This window comes from Pleurodeles waltl, chromosome 8 (assembly GCF_031143425.1).
Source record: "Pleurodeles waltl isolate 20211129_DDA chromosome 8, aPleWal1.hap1.20221129, whole genome shotgun sequence".
Classification (NCBI taxonomy): Eukaryota; Metazoa; Chordata; class Amphibia; order Caudata; family Salamandridae; genus Pleurodeles; species Pleurodeles waltl.
This window is the reverse complement of record NC_090447.1, coordinates 214,128,011-214,148,048: the sequence shown is the minus strand read 5'-3', so window position 1 is coordinate 214,148,048 and position 20,038 is coordinate 214,128,011. Positions and strand designations below refer to the sequence as shown.

The window sequence follows — 20,038 nt, the reverse complement described above, 5'->3', positions numbered from 1 at the left end:
GCTGAATGGTATTATGTGTTGACAGTACCAGATGGCTATGGAGGGAGAGACATGTTGCTATAAAGGAGGCTAGTGGGGAGAGAGGAAGTAGAGTATGGATGACAAGAGACCGTCCAACAGTTAAAAAAACAGTTCACTAATATTACCAAAATATAGACTTATTTAATAATGCAGTGGCAGATGTCTCTGCTTGTAAGGTGAAGGTGGGTACGAGGAAGGAGAGTGAACATATGAGAGGTGATGTCTGAATTCTGGTCACAGGGAGGGTGGAGGTTACATTTTGATTTGTAGAGGCAGCATTAACCGGGACTGACCTATATGTTTTGACATAGTGAATGTATTCTACAGTCAACTTTTCCGTCCTATTTCACAGTCTGATTGGGCACCGTAGAACCATTTGAACTCACCATAACATCCATTACATATCCCTTTGTATTTGTCATTAAATGGAGACAATTTGGGCTGTTAGGGGACATGAGTTAGGGATAGGGAAGGAGATATCTAAATAGAAGTTCTTACATGAATGGGGTTGAGGTGAGTCGTAGAGAGTTGAGTTGATGGTATTGGGGACTAAGGAGAAGAACTGTGGAGCTCCCTCGGTGACCCTACAAAAAGCAGACTCCTTCTGCCTGTAAACCGATTCTTATTTTTTGTTCTTCTATTTATTTAACTCATATTCACGGCACTGGCCAAACCTAGAGGATATCAGAGCACTTTACCCGCTTGATAAAGTGCTATAACATGAGCGTGCAAAAGAAAGAACGGCAAGTAGAAGGCACTTTGATGTCGGACTGCAGGCGGTTTATTATTTATAGATCACACAGGCGCCAAACAAGACATCATGGCCCGAGGCAATCTAATCCAAAAAGAGGGAGAGAAGAACGAAACGAAAAACATAATGAACAATAACAGAGGAGCATGGTCTATCCAAAGAACCAGATTAACAGAAAAGCTGCGTTTTTAGTTGTTTTCTTAATCTGTCCATAGTTGGACAGAAGACTAGTTTACCATTGTAAAGGGTTCCGCAGTTGAGGCACAAGAATTTAAAATCTCTGCCACTACAATATGCAAATTTAAAACCAGGTATTTTCAACAAAAAAGAGAACTGAATTGCACGGGCCTGGCTGGTACCTAAGGCGCAAACAAATTTGAGTGAGACGATGAGCTCGTTTGGAAAAAAGTAGGATGTACCAGGTGTAGAAAAGTAGCCTCTCTCCAGCATGGTTACCCCCACTTTTGGCCTGTTTGTGATTGTGTGTCAGTGTGTTTTTACTGTGTCACTGGGATCCTGCTAGCCAGGACCCCAGTGCTTATAGATAAAAACCTATATGTCAGTGTTTTTTGCCTGTCTCACTGGGATCCTGCTAGACAGTACCCCAGTGCTCATCGTTTGTGGCCTAATGTGTATGCCTGTGTAGGGCTGAACTGTCACTGAGGCTCTGCTAATCAGAACCTCAGTGCTTATGCTCTCTCTACTTTTAAATTTGTCACTGTAGGCCAGTGACTACATTTACCAATTTCAATTGGCATACTGGCCCCCCCTTATAAGTCCATAGTATATGGTACCTAGGTACCCAGGGCATTTGGGTTCCAGGAGATCCATATGGGCTGCAGCATTTCTTTTGCCACCTTTAGGGACCTCAGACAAACCCTTACACAGGCCTGCCACTGCAGCCTGCTTGAAATAACGCACATGTTTTTTCAAAGCCATTTTCACTGCACTTAAGTAACTTATAAGTCACCTACATGTCAAACCTTCACTTGCTGAAGGTTAGTTGCAAGGTTACTAAGTGTGAGGGCACCCTTGCATTAGCAAAGGTGCCCCCACATAGTTCAGGGCCATTTCCCCAGACTTTGTGAGTGCGGGGACGCCATTATATGTGTGCACTAGATATAGGTCAATACCTATATGTAGCTTCACAATTGTAACTCTGAACATGACCATGTAACATGTCTAAGATCATGGAATTGTCCCCCCATTCCAAATCTGGTATTAAGGAGCCAATTCCATGCATCCTGGGGGCTCCACCATGGACCCCCCAGTACTGCCAAATCAGCTCTCTGAGGCCTGCACTGCAGCTACAGCTGCTGCCACCTCACAGACAGGGTTCTGCCCTCCTGGGGTCTGGGCAGCCCAGTCCCAGGAAGGCAGAACAAAGCATTTCCTCTGAGAGCAGGGTGTTAGACCCTCTCCCTTTGGAAATACAGGGAGTGCAGAATTATTAGGCAAATGAGTATTTTGACCACATCATCCTCTTTATGCATGTTGTCTTACTCCAAGCTGTATAGGCTCAAAAGCCTACTACCAATTAAGCATATTAGGTGATGTGCATCTCTGTAATGAGAAGGGGTGTGGTCTAATGACATCAACACCCTATATCAGGTGTGCATAATTATTAGGCAACTTCCTTTCCTTTGGCAAAATGGGTCAAAAGAAGGACTTGACAGGCTCAGAAAAGTCAAAAATAGTGAGATATCTTGCAGAGGGATGCAGCACTCTTAAAATTGCAAAGCTTCTGAAGCGTGATCATCGAACAATCAAGCGTTTCATTCAAAATAGTCAACAGGGTCGCAAGAAGCGTGTGGAAAAACCAAGGCGCAAAATAACTGCCCATGAACTGAGAAAAGTCAAGCGTGCAGCTGCCACGATGCCACTTGCCACCAGTTTGGCCATATTTCAGAGCTGCAACATCACTGGAGTGCCCAAAAGCACAAGGTGTGCAATACTCAGAGACATGGCCAAGGTAAGAAAGGCTGAAAGACGACCACCACTGAACAAGACACACAAGCTGAAACGTCAAGACTGGGCCAAGAAATATCTCAAGACTGATTTTTCTAAGGTTTTATGGACTGATGAAATGAGAGTGAGTCTTGATGGGCCAGATGGATGGGCCCGTGGCTGGATTGGTAAAGGGCAGAGAGCTCCAGTCCGACTCAGACGCCAGCAAGGTGGAGGTGGAGTACTGGTTTGGGCTGGTATCATCAATGATGAGCTTGTGGGGCCTTTTCGGGTTGAGGATGGAGTCAAGCTCAACTCCCAGTCCTACTGCCAGTTCCTGGAAGACACCTTCTTCAAGCAGTGGTACAGGAAGAAGTCTGCATCCTTCAAGAAAAACATGATTTTCATGCAGGACAATGCTCCATCACACGCGTCCAAGTACTCCACAGCGTGGCTGGCAAGAAAGGGTATAAAAGAAGGAAATCTAATGACATGGCCTCCTTGTTCACCTGATCTGAACCCCATTGAGAACCTGTGGTCCATCATCAAATGTGAGATTTACAAGGAGGGAAAACAGTACACCTCTCTGAACAGTGTCTGGGAGGCTGTGGTTGCTGCTGCACGCAATGTTGATGGTGAACAGATCAAAACACTGACAGAATCCATGGATGGCAGGCTTTTGAGTGTCCTTGCAAAGAAAGGTGGCTATATTGGTCACTGATTTGTTTTTGTTTTGTTTTTGAATGTCAGAAATGTATATTTGTGAATGTTGAGATGTTATATTGGTTTCACTGGTAATAATAAATAATTGAAATGGGTATATATTTTTTTTTGTTGAGTTGCCTAATAATTATGCACAGTAATAGTCACCTGCACACACAGATATCCCCCTAACATAGCTAAAACTAAAAACAAACTAAAAACTACTTCCAAAAATATTCAGCTTTGATATTAATGAGTTTTTTGGGTTCATTGAGAACATGGTTGTTGTTCAATAATAAAATTAATCCTCAAAAATACAACTTGCCTAATAATTCTGCACTCCCTGTAGGTGTTACAGGCTGGGGGGAGTAGCCTCCCCCAGACTCTGGAAATGCTTTGAGGGGCACAGATGTTGCCCTTCTTGCATAAACAAGTCGTCACCGGTTCAGGGACCCCTTCTCCCCTGCTCTGGTGGGAAACTGAACAAAGGAAAGGGGAGTGACCACTCCCCTGTCCATCACCACCCCAGGGGTGGTACCCAGAGCTCCTCCAGTGTGTCCCAGACTTCAGCCATCTTGCTTTGCAAGGTGTGGGGGCACTCTGGAGGGCTCTGAGTGGCCAGTGCCAGCAGGTGACTTGAGACCCCTCCTGATATGTCCATACCTGATAAGGTAGCCAATCCCCCTCTCAGGGCTATTTAGGGTCTCTCCTGTGGGTTCTCTTCAGATTCTGCTCGCAAGTTTCCTTCAGGAATCCTCTGCAACAACTTCAGACTCTTCTGACCTTGGATCAACCGCAGCCTGCTCCAAGAAACGCTATAACTGCAACAAAGTGTCTACAAGAGACACTTTTCTTAGCAAACTCAGCTCCAAGTCAGCAACTGCAACAGTGTCCACGGTGTGCATGCTCTGGGGACTCCCTGTCTTCATCCTGCACCAGAAGAACAGAAGAAATCTCCAGTGGAGTGACAGAATCACTCCCCTGCTCCAAGCAGGCACCTTCCAAGGCGACAACCGGTATGCTGGGACTCCTCTCACAGTGACAAGCATGCTCCTAAGGACACAGAGGGTGGACATCATTGACATAGACTGTCCTGAGGTCCTGCTGACGCAATTTGAAGGAGATAAGACCTTGCCTTCCCCGAGAACGACGGTACCCCTGTGTATTGTGTCTTCTTCGCCTCCTGAGGCCTCTGCACTCTTTGAAAAATTCCTTCGTGCACAGCCCGGCCCAGGTCCCCAGCACTCCACCCTGCAATGCTCAACTCGCTGCGTTGTTCTCCGGCGGCGTGGGACCTTCTTTTGTTGTGCTGCATCAACTGTGTTTTGCACCTCCTTTGAACCCTGATCCTGTGGCTTCTGGGGGTGCTGGCTGGCATCCTGATGGCTCTCTAAAGTGCTGAGAGCCCCCTCTTCCTACTCAAACAGAGTTGAGGCCTCCAGGTCCCTCCTGGGTCCACCCAGCGCCATTTTGATGAAAAATGCGCTTTTGCCGCAGCCAAGGCTTGTTGGTGCCTTCCAACACGAAATCTCGTCTGCAATGATCTTGACAGTTTTTCTCGTTTCAACTGGGATCCACTTGAAAATCTTACGGAGCATGCAGAGGGTGTTGTAGCAGGAAGAGGAGACTGCGTTGACCTGTTGAGTCATGCTGAGTGCTGAGTCAAGGATGATGCCCAGGTTCCGCACTTGGGTGGTGTGGGTGGGGGCGGCTCCGAGGGATGTAGGCCGCCAGAAGTCGTTCCAGGCAGAGAGGTTGCTGGCGAGAATGAGAACCTCTGATTTGTCTGTGTTTAGCTTGAGGCGGCTTGAATTCATCCAATCGGCGATAGCGTGAAGTCCCTTGTGTAGGTTGTTTCTCGCTGTTGTGGGGTCTTTCGTGAGGGAGATGATCAGATGGGTGTCGCCTGCATAGGATACTATGTTGATGTTGTGGGATCGTGCGATGTTGGCGAGGGGGGCCATGTAAACGTTGAAAAGAGTTGGGCTGAGGGAGGATCCTTGAGGGGCGCCACAGACGATTTTGGAGGATTCGGACAGGTAGGGCGGAAGGCGGACTCTCTGGGTTCTGCCGGAGAGGAAAGAGGAAATCCACTCGAGGGCCTTGCGATGGATCCCGGTGTTGTGGAGGCGTGTTCGAAGGGTGTGGTGGCAGACGGTGTCGAAAGCTGCGGAAAGGTCCAAGAGGATTAGAGCTGCAATTTCGCCTTTGTCTAGCATGGTCCTGATGTCTTCTGTGGCAGTAATGAGTGCGGTCTCCGTGCTGTGGTTTTTGCAAAATCCTAATTGGGAGGCATCGAGTGCTTTGCTGTCTTCCAGGTAGTGGGATAGTTGGCTGTTCATGATTTTTTCGATGACCTTCACCCGGAAGGGGAGGAGGGAGATAGGTCGGTAGTTAATGGGGTTATCTGGATCTGCTTTGGGTTTCTTCAACAGGGCGTTGACGTCGGCGTGCTTCCATTTCTCCGGGAAGGTGGCTGTCTCGAAGGAGCTGTTGATGATTGCGCAGAGGTGGGGTGCGATGATGTTGCTGGCTTGGTTGAAGATCCGGAGCGGGGAGGGCAGTCCAGTCTTGGCTTTTTTTTTTACCCCAGAACAATTCATGCTGTGGCTCTTTAACCTATACCTAAACTACAGGTTCATGACTACAACGTGACAGTGGTTAAAAAACAGCACTAGCAGAAAATGTCACCCATGACTTGTGTCGATTGGCAGCTATGATTATTCACACAATAGCACATTTCTTCTATATAGGTGTTCGAAGAATGCAGAAAAGCTGTGTGGAACATCTTGAAAGAATCCGAGCAGCAGAAGTTTAAGGATGCATACGAATGAATTAATCTGGTGGAGCTTGGATGTTTGAAAGTTGAACAACCATCTTATGAACAACTAATGCAAACTGCTTAATGTTTGGAAGGGAATACAGAATTGACCTCAAATTATTTGCAGGAATTGGGTTCTTAAGCAATATTTAAATACAGTGAAACCCTTTCTGATCAATAATTCTGATTGCAGATTCCTTGCCTTGGAATACTCCCCAGACTGTATCTGGAAAACGTCTCCATAGCAATCCTCCCACTCAGCACTAGGTGTCATCATGCAGCTCTGCACTGACTCCACATTGACCCAAAAGTGAGAGTGGGGCTGCATATAAGTGCCACCCCTGAGTATTGATGTCAGTGCCTTTCTTTTTGTGCCTTCCAATGCTGATATGGAGTTCCCCTCCCAACTTGGCCAGTTTTCGGATGATTCAAAATGATTTGATCAGTGTTCTAGGGCACGATGTTCTGGCCTAAAATGGTAGGTTTTAAGCAATACATGATTGCAGCAAGAAGCTGTCAGTCACGAACCCACCTGAAGTGTATCTTTGATATCTGGGATCAGGACATGATTCTTTTAAGCTATGTGGTAAGTGCGCCCACATGCACATGAGGCAGTTCAAGATGGGAATGTGAAGCTGTGTGCTGCCAAACACAGTAAACAGTTGTAGTCTTTGTGTATGTCCCTGTTCATGCTCCATATTGTGGGTGTGGATGCGGTCTAGGTAAGGAGGCTAATCCTGTGTCCGGTAAAGTACACACTCCAATTCCTCGAGTCATTCAAAGTCTAAATCCAAACGTATGAGTGCAAAGCAGGAGTCTACCTCATCGTGCTACTCTGACTCTACACACAAGGCACAAGTGCATCCTGGTATCATTCACATCACTTCGAGGTCTCTGTCCAGAGAACTGATGAATCAGCTGGCAGTCCTTGAATTTCCTGGACTGTTGTTGACCCCGCAGCAGTTCGTGTTCTTAAAGGAGGCAATGTCTCAGATTTTCTGTGTGCTTCTGCTTCCTTCTGATATGCTTTCGGGTTGCATGGAATAACAAGGGCCTACAGTCAGTTTACTGCTAGTAAATCAATACCTGGTGCTTTCTGCACCCTTGGGATCTGTTCCTGGGCCTGCTCAAACATCTACTCTAGCCCCAAGACGCATGCCAATCTCCGCTACTTTGGTGCCAAAGCCACTGGTGCTAGAGGATCACACACAACTGATGACAATGTCAGACCGTGAATTGACTTTGGGTTGAGCGCAACCAATGTTGCGCTACTAAATAACAAAAGAGCAACTGGTTGTCATGCAGCCTAAAACAGTACCTCAGCCACATTGTACCTTTTGCTGACAATGTGGTTACTCTGTATTCCTCACAACCTGGGTACTGTCTGGTATATGCACAAGTGGTCCTTTCAGATTCAAATTAGTTTTGAATCAAAACATTGTTCCTCCTATTGCACAATTGCTCCAGCCATTTACACAAAACAATGGACATAAATCTCAAACATGTAGGCCCACAGCAATTACTTCAACAATGCTATATTTCCATAATAATAGGAAAAGAATGATTCATTCTTCATGTACACAGGTGCTCCATAAATATGTGCAAAATGTGCTTGTGCAGTGCATTAAACAGGTGATTGACTAAACACATAAGAGTCACAAAATGTAATTAAAAGAGAGAACCCTGGTTAGATGTTTTCGCCACTGTTGAGAATGAGAAGTGTAAAAGATTTTGTCCTTTGAAATTTCTGAAGAACGCTAATTAGGGGATGCATTCCAGCTGGAATGAAACCAAGGATCCCTGTGCTCCTTCGTGCCCATGCCTCTCCTGCCCCAAGTTCTGAAAAAGATCAGGAATGATTAGGTGAGGTCATCCTACTGGTTTAGAATTTGGGCCAATAGAGAGTGATACCTGGACCTTCTGGCCATGAGCATCCATCATCCTATTGGGCTGCAACTTCACAAAGGCCTTCCATCTCAGCTAACAGGACAGACTCTTCTGCCCAAATGTATGTAATATACACCTGCATGCGTAGGAGATTGAATAGCAGCAATTAGCTGCTTTTGATTTTCACCTGATGGTAGTGGATGTCATTTTTGCCATGAGGCACCCTTCTACGAAATCCCCTGTTTTGATGAAACTTTTAAAAGGTGTGATTTATAAAAGTTGATTCCTCCCAAACCATTTGTGAAGCCACCATGGGACTTTGGTCTTAACATTTCTGATGTTTACACCCTTCAAGCTGATGCACAGCTGCTTGCTCCATTTCCTGGCCTTCAGTACTATCATCCTCATTGCACTAATGTCAGTTTGTTGTATGAGGTAACTCTAGGCACTTTCAGTGAAACACGCCTCTTACTCTCCCACCCCCAAAAAACACACACACCACATTTTTACTGGACAAGATGGTGCTAAGGACTCTGGTTGTCTTCTTGCCAATTGTTGTGACTTCCGTTTGCATTGGGCAATCCTTCACTTAACCAGAGTTCCTTGTTCCCCTTACACCTCAAAAGAGGAGGAGAGGCTCCATCTTAGATACCAGAACGGCTTGGAGCTTTTACATTAACCGTTCCAAGGACCATTGAGTGGATGATCAGCTTTTTGTGACATTCTCTGTAGAGAAGATACTGAAAACAGTACAGAAATAGACCTAGTTGAGGTGGATAGCCCTCTGGAATAAGATCTGCTACGCACTGGCTAAAAACAAACTCTTCTTGTGTTGTCTTTTGTGGGTAACTCTATAAACACTGATGCCCAAACATCCGCAAAATACCACTGGAATCCACACAAAAAATAAACTCTGCTAGAAGGAAACCCTATTTATTGATTGACACAATTGAAAACAGCTCAGACTGGGAAAGGATGTTATGCCTGCCTTTGAGTCTTGAGATGAGGGGCAGTGCCTTCCAAGGGTACTGGGGTGAATTGAGATTGTTTTCTGAAGAAGAGTTGTGGCAAATGCGCACGAGACTTACATCCATCATGTAGAGCTTACTTTTCAATACATGGCACAGTGAGGCTCGACTTCACATGGGCAGTCAACGTGCACATTATTGTCCAGTTCAGTTTTTTGCAAAATATGCATTGCCCACTTGGCCAAAATAGTTGTCATTGCCTGGTAGTCATTATTTGCTATGTTCTTTACAGTCTTAATCTTGGGATGCATATTTGTATCAGTACTGGTGTTATTGATACAGGCAATTGCAATGGGACATGTGGTACTGTTATTCATTTTTTATATTTCTGTTTGCTTCAGACCGTTGACTTGATCCTGCAAATGTGACCCTTAATATGTCTGTGTCAACTTCAAAAAAATTCACATCATATAATGTCTCAAGCATCATGGGGAAGACCACAGGAGTCCCTGGTAGCTTTACAAATAGGTAAACAGGAACAAAGTATCCTTATAAATGTAATACCATTTTACTAAATGTATAAACATTTCTTTATACATCAAATGGGTAGAAAAAGTGTCTTACTAAATATTTACTTGTATATGTCTTGTAACTATTGTGGAGTTGTAGAATATAGCTTTGTATTTTTGTAGAAACCCAGAGTCTTTATTCATTCACCAGTTGGTTGACTTGTGCTTCCTTATGTGGTTTAAGGGCATCTATCTTAATGCTGAGTGTCCATTGGCCTTGATTTGAATTGTTCAGTGCAGATATCCAGGACTTGGGGGAAAGGAACAGGTGGCAGATATACTAACATTTGCCTGAATTACATATTCAAAGAAGGAACACATGGAATTGTGATCCTGTACCTCATATATTTAGGTTTGGAAACACCCAATGCCTGATATCCACCATACTGATTTTCTCTGGCACATGTGGTCTTTGTAGGTTCTTTTAGATGGAGGGAGTCTCATCTCCAGTTCTAACACACTGACTTATTGAAAATGGATCCAGCATGCAGTTTGGAGTTTTTTTAATTTTTTACAATAATTCATTATTTGGATTTTCAAATGATTTAGCATCAATGGTTAAAGAAATAGTTTTTTTGACATGTGTGATACATAAATATAATTGAGTCATTGAGAACTCATACAAAATATGGCCTCTCTTGAAAAAGTCCATCCATTTCCATCATGAACTTCCTCCTATTGACATTCTTTAAAATAAACTAGTATTCAAACACTATCATTCCTGTGATTCTCACATATGCAGGTATCTTAAGAATGACTTGCATCTTGCTACTTCACCTCACTTTACTCTGATCTTCCACCTCTACCTTCCTGAGTGACATGCCCATGCTCTGTATGAAAGAAGTAGACCAGACACTCTACTTGAAAGACGTGGCCTCTGCTAAGCACCACAGCTGAGGTCCACTTTCACAGTATATCTGTACAGACACACATAAGCGGGGAAAAAGCAGTTGGCAATGACAAAAGATCACCTGCCACTCCGCCCTTCCCTTGGGTTTTTTCCAGGCCCGCAGGGAATATCTAAGGAAGTAGTAATTTCCCAGGACTGGACAACAAGTTGTTAGATGAGTCTAGCTGCAGCATTTCAATTTTTAATTTAATTAGTGGCATTTATTCTTGTATACAGTGTGCTAGAATTGATATAGAAATAGCTATGTCTAGGTATCTCTTCTAAACAAACAACTGTGCTTCTGTTTTCCAGTGCTCCCAGCTACTCCTCTGTGTGATATTCCAAGAAATGTAATGACTGGTACTGTAGTAGAACTAAAATGTAGAGAAAAAGAAGGATTTCCTGCATCCCAATATGATTGGTTCAAAGATGGCGAACGTTTACAGGTTCAAGCTCAAAATGCGAAGGTCAAAACCTCACCAGGATCTTATACTATAAATATAAATTCTGGGACTTTGGTAAGTGCCTTATTTTTTTTTTTTTTTTTTACAGCTTACACACATTGCCAGTGGAATACATGATGATCATCTTTTCAGAAGTCTTACATTCAGTATGACATTTTGACAAAAGAAATCACATAATGGACCTCAATTATGAAGTTTGAGTCTGTCAATTGATAGTAGGGCCATTTTGTAAATCAAGCAGCTGTAAACATAGCAATTTGTACTTTGTAGGTGCAATGTCTGGGTTAAAACCATTCTGTTTTGTGGCTTTGATCTCTTGTAAGGGCATATACTGTTAACATGTAGCAATATTAACCAGCAGACATTGCTCTGGAGGGTCTCTAGCTCTACACAACTCCCAGATAAAAATATTTTTGTCAGAGTCACCAGCTCCTCGGGGTCTGTGCACGTTCCCAACACGTCCACCACTGAACAGCTCCAAGACTCTGATAGATAAATCACAGAGACTGAGAGAGTCCAAGAGGGGAAGAGGGGATTAGGAAGGGAACAGCTGGGAAGGAGACCTGTAGTAAGAAAAAGGTTAGAACACACAATATGAAAATTATATCTCCTGAAATCAATACTAGACTATGATTCTAAGCCTAGTCACTCTGAAAACATGAACAATCTAAGAGTTAAGTTTAAAATGACTAAGTTTTAAGATGGCCGGATACCTGTAGGGGAATCCAGATGAATTAAATGAAAACTTTCTTATTCAAGTACTTTCCTTTACATGAGAATCAGAAAAAACATTCTGACTATATTTTAAACCAGTCATATAAAACCTGTTTTGAGAATGTATACTAGGACCATACAATATTGCATCTAGAAACTCTGGCCTTCTGTGTACTCTTAAAATGTTTCAACACAAATTGCGCATATTGCAGATATATATATATATCGTAAACACCATAAAAGGATTGTGCACCATGAATAACACAATATGGATTCAGGAAACAAATCACATAACTTGTCAACTCGAATATTACATAATAAATATCTTAGAATAGTAGCATACAATAAACAACATGAATTAAACTCGAGGAGAGAATCGTGCGTCTTGCCAATTCGAGTGTTACCATGTAAAATACCAAGAAATGGTAGCACGCAATGAATATCAAAGTCAAATCATCATTAATCGAATCGCGCGTCTTGCCGATTCGTAAAACACGATGTAAATGTCAAGGAATAACAGCTCACAATAAATAACAAGATCAAAGTACAATGAAATGAATCACGCTTCTTTTGCTGATTCTTAAGCCACCATGTAAAATGTCAAGAAATGGTAGCGCACAATGAACAACAAAGTTAAATGCTCATGAAATGAGTCGTGCGTCTTGCCAATTCGTAAAACATCATGTAAATGTCAAGAAAAAGTAGCGCGCAATGGACAACAATGTTTTAACACCATAAAACGAATTGCGCGTCTTGCCGATTCTTAAGCCACCATGTAAATGTCAAGAAATGGTAGCGTGCAATGAATAACAAAGTCAAACCTTTATGAAATAAATCGCGTGTCTTGCCTATTTGTAAACTACCATATAAATGTCAAGAAATGGTAGCGCGCAAGTAATCTGTTACTCATTTAAGAATTTAAACCAAGAATATGAAAATTCAAAATAACGGTGTCGGGACAGTCCAACCACCGTCTTACCGCCTGGAACAATGATCACCAATGAAGGATTAGGGCAGAAGACTGGAAGATCCAAATAGGCCGCCGGGACAGGAGCTCAGGAAGAAGCTGCTGCTCTGAAGTTCTAGAAGAACAGCCTTTAAAAAAACATATAAACTATTGCAAACAGACATAGACTTCAATTCACTCAAATGTCAATGGTAACGAAGATGAAAGCATGAACCCTTTGACCACCGATTCTTACAGCTGAAACATAATTGAACATATGGGCATAACAGTTATCCTGGTCAGACCACAGTATAATCAAGTTCCTCCTTGAGCAACATGAATCACTTGAACTCCATTTGGATATATTAGACCAGACGTTCTTAACCCTTTTACTTCTGTGAACACCCAATGAATTATGATTCTAATCTGGGGACCCCACTGGGCCATTCTTGGTAGCCAGGAACCCCTGACTTAAGGAATTTATATGATTTTCACCTCAAAACAAATACACAAAAATACAAAAACAAGTATACACCAAACAAATGCCCAAAAATATAAATATTTTGTTTAATTCTCATTTAAATATAGACAATGTTTTCAACTTTGCTCCTTGATTTATATATGCTTTATTAATTTTAAATAATTTTAATATTATTTATTTTTTAAAACAGTCTCACCTCCTGAGTAGGCCTCATGATCCCTAGGGGTCCTCTGAGCACACAATAAGAACCACTGTCCTAGATAATATCTTGGCACATCTGCAAAAGAAAGTAGCTAATGTACTAGAGACCTTTGCCCTCTTCTCCCCAAACTCAGTAAGCAAATGCTCATGAAATTCAATAAATGGGTTATGGATAATCTCTACCACATGACAAATCAAGGTGCGGGACTGGAAAGATGGCAGAACAAATTCACTTGCAGAGTGCACTTTAAAGGATTCAAATTAGTTTGTTCCAGATCTAAAAGAGGGATACTTCCATGCCTGCAAGGCAGATATTTCTACCAAATATATATTTGTATTGCTCAGGGGATGGTGCCCAACCCCAGCCAAACTTCAAACCACCCAGTGCTGTAACATTTCTCTGTGACCTTCTGATATCCTTCTTGGTCAACACATTGAAGATTTATGAGACAGCAAGTTATCTACCCCTCACCTTATGGCACCTGGCTGTTGTACCCATCTTTCTGAGTTTAACCTGGCAACGGAGGCTGATTATCTCAAAACCTTTATTGATTTTCAGTGATATACCAACACACAAATGAAAAAAGTAGTTGCCAGCAGTAATGAGTCTATGAATGCAACACAATGGGATAAGAGGATATGACAAAAAATATCAGTTTTTTATATTGCACTTCAAGGATCACATACTAATCAATCAATCAATCTAGATTTGTGTAGCATGCTAATAACGTGAGGGTCTAAAGGTTCATTGCAAACTCACAAGTACATTGTATGAGTCAAAATATAGATGAGTTATAAGACTTTTTTGAGAGTACTAGTGATGGTGAAACTTAATATGACAGAGTGGGATAGAAACCTGCAGAAAGGAAGAGAGTAAAATAAGGCATAGGGTTAAAAGAACAATGTTGAACAATATCTCAGCCTGGTACTGTATTTTACAGTACCCAGAAGATATAAACATTGGTGAAACAGGTCTCTTGAAGAGGTCAATGAGTGAATTATTCACAAAAGGTTTTTAGATGTTGTCTATTATGTTTTTGGTGGGTTGACCTTTGCTAGATTGGAATCTAGTTTCCCATAACATGGGTTATTGCGAATAGCCAAGGATTGTGCTGTGCAATGATAGAATAAAAATCTTGATGTCCTTCAAAAAATGGTTCTGGCAGGGGATGACTGTAATACAAAAGTCATTAGTTGAATCTCTTCATATTGCTACCACTCCTCATGTACAATCAACACCTCACTCACCAGCGTATATGTTCCACAAGCCATCACACATGCTACCATGCTTATCCTGAAGACTCTATAGTGCAGTCCAAGAATCTTTCCAACTACAGTCGTAGCTCAGGCAAAGGTACTTGAAATAGATGTTTTCCGTGAAAAAATTCCTTCAATCCTTTAATCGGATTGCTTCCTTTGCAACTCTTAGTGAAGATGTTGACCGGTCTGGTTACAGAGTCAATGTTAATAAACTTAACAGAAGAACTACTTGACTCCTGAGACCAAGACTTTCTTTGATTTTATTAGAACTCTTGGCTGAATTTCTCATAATCGACAATCGGCTCTTCCTCTGCAGGCAAGCATATGCAGCTAACCCTTAATTCGACCACAATAATTTCTCAATAAAGAGCAAAGGGCACTGCTACCCATTCTTAAGAGTACAGCAGAACAACACTACACTATGCACAATAAACCCTCCTGGTTTGTGTCTTCTTTGATAAAAATATGGAACAGCAAATAAACATCCTCATTAGTATTTGTTAGAAATGCGGTCTCTAGTTAGCAGTCGGTTTGCACACTGTCCAAGTAGGGACCCTCACTCTAGTCAGGATAAGGGAGATACCCGCTCAGATAACCCCTACTCACCCCTTTGGTAGCTTGGCACAAGCAGTCAGGCGTATCTCAAAAGCAATGTGTAAAACATTTGCACATAACACACAGTAATAAGTGAAAACACTACAACCGGACACCACACGAGTTTTAGACAAATAGCCAATATTTATCTATATAAAACAAGACCAAATATGATAAAAATCCAACATACAGTAATAAAAATATGAATTCTGCAAGATGTACTCAAAAATACAGTTCCTTGAAGTCGATAGCTCCACCTGGGGCTATCACAGCGTTGTGATCAACAGTTCAGGCCAGCTGCGGTATTGCGGGCCAGCTACGGTGTCAGGAAGACCCACAAACAGTACCTTGGATTTGCAGGGCGTCGTGACCCTCGTTGTGAGCTCCTGAGACCTGCGTCGCTGACGTTGCGGTATCAGTTCTGGAGTCAGTGCAGGAGTCGTCGGGCCCATGAGGTCACACGCGTTACGGATCGAACTCCGGGCTGATGAAATCAGGTGCACAGGCTTGGAAGGTGTCGGGGCTGCGGTGTGAAGCGGGACAATACAACATGCGGTGCCCACAGGTCACGGTGCAGGCAGCCACTCGGTGATGGTGTCCAGCGGTGCCGGTGAGACCAGGGCTGCAGTGTGAAGTGGGGCGGTGCAATGTGCGGTGTCCACAGGTCATGCTGCAGGCAGTGGCGTCATCGTTGCTGAAGCGCTGCCGTCGGTAGGCCCAATCCAGCGGTCCGGGACGGGATGGTGCTTCGTGACCCTCACGAGCGGTGTCCACAGGCCACGGTGCAGGCAGGATCCCTGGTGACGACACAGGAGTCGATGGTGCTGGAGTTGGTGGACCGGGGCTGCTGTGCGGGACGAGACAGTGCTTCGGGTACCTCACGAGCAGTGGCCACAGTGCAGGTAGCGGTGCAGGTGTCAGCAGGAGCAGCGTCGTCGGGGATGCCCTTGCTGCGATGTGAGCAGATGCTGTAGTGCGGGGCAACCAGGTCGCGGTGTGAGCAGCGGCTCAGTGAAGTCATCTGATGGCGTCAGGGAGACCAGGGTCACAGTGCGAAGCGGGGCAATACGACTCCGTATGACGTTGGCAGGTGACGGTGCAGGCCAGCGGCATCGTTGGTGGCATTGCGGTGGTTTCTCCTCTTGAACAGCACAAAACACACAGTTCCCAGTGCTGCAGGTCGAGTAAACTGAAGTCTTTGGTGTCCCTGAGACTTCCAACAGGAGGCAAGCTCCACTCCAAGCCCTTGGAGAACTTTCTCAAGCAGGACACACAGCAAAGTTCACCCTTTGCACTCTTTTCAGGGAGAAGCAGCAACTGCAGGCCAGTCCAGCAAAGCAGCACAGCAAAGGGACAGTACTACTCCTTCAGCTCTTCTCCAGGGCAGAGGTTCCTCTTGATTCCAGAAAGATTCTCGAAGTCTGGGGTTTTGGGTCTTCCTCTTTTTATACAAAGTTCTGCCTTTGAAGTTGGCAACTTCAAAGCAGTGTCTCAAGTGTTTGCAAAATCCTTCCTTGGCCAGGCCAGGCCCCAGACACTCACCAGGGGGTCAAAAATGGCATTGTGAGGGCAGGCACAGTCCTTTCAGGTGTGAGTGACCACTCCTCCCCTCCAGCACAGATGGCTAATCAAGATACGTAGGCCACACCCCAACCCCCTTTGTGTCACTGTCTAGAGGAGAGGTGTGAACTGTCAAACTGACCTAGACGGGAAATCCACCAACAGGCAGTGTCACAGAATGGATTAAGCAAGAAAATGCCTACTTTCTAAAAGTGGCATTTTCAAACTAACAATCTAAAAAACAACTTCACTAAAAGATGTATTTTTAAATTGTGAGCTCAGAGACCCTAAACTCTACATTTTTATCTGCTCTCAAATAGAATCAGCGCTTTAAGGATATTTGAAGGCAGCTCCCATGTTAATCTGTGAGAGAGGTAGGCCTTGCACAGTGAAAACCGAATTTGGCAGTATTTCACTGTTAGGACGTGTGGATGGATGTTGTGGTTTCTGCAAATGAGGTGGGTATGCTGCATGAGGTGATGGTGGTGGAGGGGACTGTGGGGTGCAGGTCTGCGGGTCTGTTGTTGTGGTGACTGGGCAAGGCTGTACAGGTGGCAGGATCTGGGAGTTTTGATGCAGTGCATGCAGGTATGAGTGCTGATGTGACTGAGGGAGGAGGGGGAGACAGTGGAGGCAGTGGCTGTTTTGGGGTGTGCATCTGTGCGTTGGCTGTGTGTGTACCCTTGTGGACGGAGGTGTGGTTCCTGTGTTTGTCTGTGCAAGTCCTGTCTGTTTTGGGTGCATGCTTGTCAGTGTGTGAGTGGGATAGGTTGGGGGAGAGGAGACTGGGAACAGGTATTTGGAGGGGGCTGAAGAATCGGGGACACTGGATGCTGTTAGAGAGGAGGCTAGAGCCTGAAACGATCTCTGTAGGACCACCAAGCCACCGGGAATGCCCTCCAGGAAGGCATTTCATTGCTGCATCTAGGATGCCAGCCCCTGGATGGCATTCACTGTTGTTGACTGCCCTACAAAGATGGATCTCAGGAGGTCAATAGCCTCCTCACTGAGGGTAGCAGGGCTGACTGGGGCAGGGCCTGAGGTGCCTGGGGGAAAGGAGACGCCCACCCTCCTGGGTTGGGGGCTACTGGGAGGGCGGTGCTGGTACGGAGGTTGGCAGAAGATGAAGTAGCTGGAGTGGTCCTGTTGTGTAGCCATTTTAACTGTAGTTTTATACACGTTATTTTAGCAAACTAGGCCTGCAGCTGTGCATTTTAACCTAGATATATTTTATTAAGCTTCCTTTTTATTATAGTAACAATAGCCACATTTGCGGTCTTGTTTTATTTTCTCTAGCTAGCTGTTCTTCACCTAGGCCAGCACTACATTCTTAAACAAGATATTTCTTTCACTCTGTGCTTTTCTCCAGGCTGCAGTAAGATAGGTTGCCAGCAAAAGGGGTATGTTTTGTCTCCAGTGTTCACAGAAACGCACACACTCTTAAGTGGGGATCCTTTCTTGGAACATCAGCTGTTTTATTATAAAAACACTACTTTGACCGTTAGAGGGAGATTCCAGCCCGATGATCACGACTGTATGCTGATTGCTGAGTGCTTCACTGCAGCTGCTTATGTAGACTACAGGCCTCTGGCTTAGGTATGAGGGATGATGTTTCCCTTGGGGAACCTGAAGGGCAGAATTAGAGCTTAAAATGCTGTGCTCTAACATAGCATGGGTAGGAACTATCCTTAAAGATCTTAGTGACACAATGGTAGCGTTATTTTTGTGTTTTACTGTCCTTGTCACAATTTTAATCTTATTGTGCATCATCGTCCTAGTTTATTGCATTATATGCCTTATTGTCTAAGATGCAGTTAATTCAATAAAACCTTACTCTGCCTCTGAATGTCCTTGCTTTTGTGAGACTGATGTAACTGAGAGACACATGAGATCTGAGTGACCACGATTCCCCTGAAGAGTCATTTATGTCATGCGCTTGGTTGCCCAACCATACCTGGTCTTGGGTGGAGATGAGGCACTGCTAGTTAGTCAGAACAAACCGGGATTAGGCCGACGGGTGTCGCATGGTGCAGGTTCAGGCTCAGTCCCCCACAGTCCAAGTGATTCTGCCGCCCAAATCCAGTAGTCTCATTAGGATAATGGTCCTCCTGAGTATCTGTGTCTCACTACATGCAAAGACACCTCAGTGCTATTTACGAAGACGTCCGTGGTATTGAGGATTTTCCTCCTCAGCTAAACAGGGAATACCTAACTAACGATGTAGGTCGTTCAAGCTTGAACTTTAAAAGGATAATCCGCATTTGGTGTGCTTATCTCTGAACACAATTAACCATTAATCATGGCGAACTCGCAATGGGTAGCAATTGCAGTCAATATGTGACCACCCTTTACTGCACATTTATTGCCATATGGCCTCACAGCCCAGGGGGGTCCAGTTACATTTGTTGTTGAGGGTCATCCAGCCTATAGAACAGAAATGTTCTATTCTTGTGTCCCATTTCCAGCAGTTGATGGGAACACAGATACATTTCACCACTATACATCCGCAAACATACCTGCACAATATAGAGCATATGCATATCTAGAAATACCTCTATCTTATCAAGACCATAATAATTGGCTTTATGGAGCCCTACCACATACAATCCTACACGTTAGGTTAGGTCAGGTACTCTAAGTAATGATGGTCCTACCTGGCCTTTATTGGCCACATATACACCGCACCCTGATGCAGCAACCTTGATGGTAGCTGAAGTCCGCCACTTATATACTGAGCTTGTGGAAATATACAGATGGCTAATTAAGGTTTGTAATCAAACATTAAATACAAAACCAGCACGTGCTGCCCCGGTGTAACTACATGCGGCAACGCCAGGCATTAATCATTCAACTGTACATTCGATCATGGGTACGGTACTCGCCAAACAGAAAGATTCCGTTTTGGTTAGCTCAAAAAATAAATGCACTGGAAGCAGTATTTCCCCATTTGGGACCTCAGGATACGCATAGAATATTAACTATGTGCTTGCCATTTGGGATAGTTCCCACCGTAGATAACTGCAAAACTTGGGGCACATTATTTGCCACGGTCTATAATACCGCACACGGTACACTGACACTTGCCAATCTTCCGGAAGTGTTAAAACAAATTCGAGATCAACACGGGGCTGCCCTGCCCCTGTACTTGGGGATGCAACTTATGGGCAATTGTGCCACTGTATCTTCCATTATACTGAGTGACTTTGAAAGGGGAAGCAGTTGCACTAGCAGTGTGCATGTGGCTCCGGGACTTTCTTCCACAG

General features: G+C 44.1%; 1 protein-coding gene across 2 annotated transcripts in view; it reads left to right on the top strand.

Annotated features, from left to right (window-relative positions):
* Positions 1-20,038, top strand: part of JAM2 (junctional adhesion molecule 2) — a 323,144-nt gene that overhangs the window by 227,262 nt on the left and 75,844 nt on the right. For both annotated transcript variants that reach the window (XM_069204089.1, XM_069204090.1), the window contains exon 5: positions 10,868-11,073. In XM_069204089.1, the coding sequence (XP_069060190.1) occupies positions 10,868-11,073 (206 nt within the window). The remainder of the gene's footprint in view (positions 1-10,867; positions 11,074-20,038) is intronic.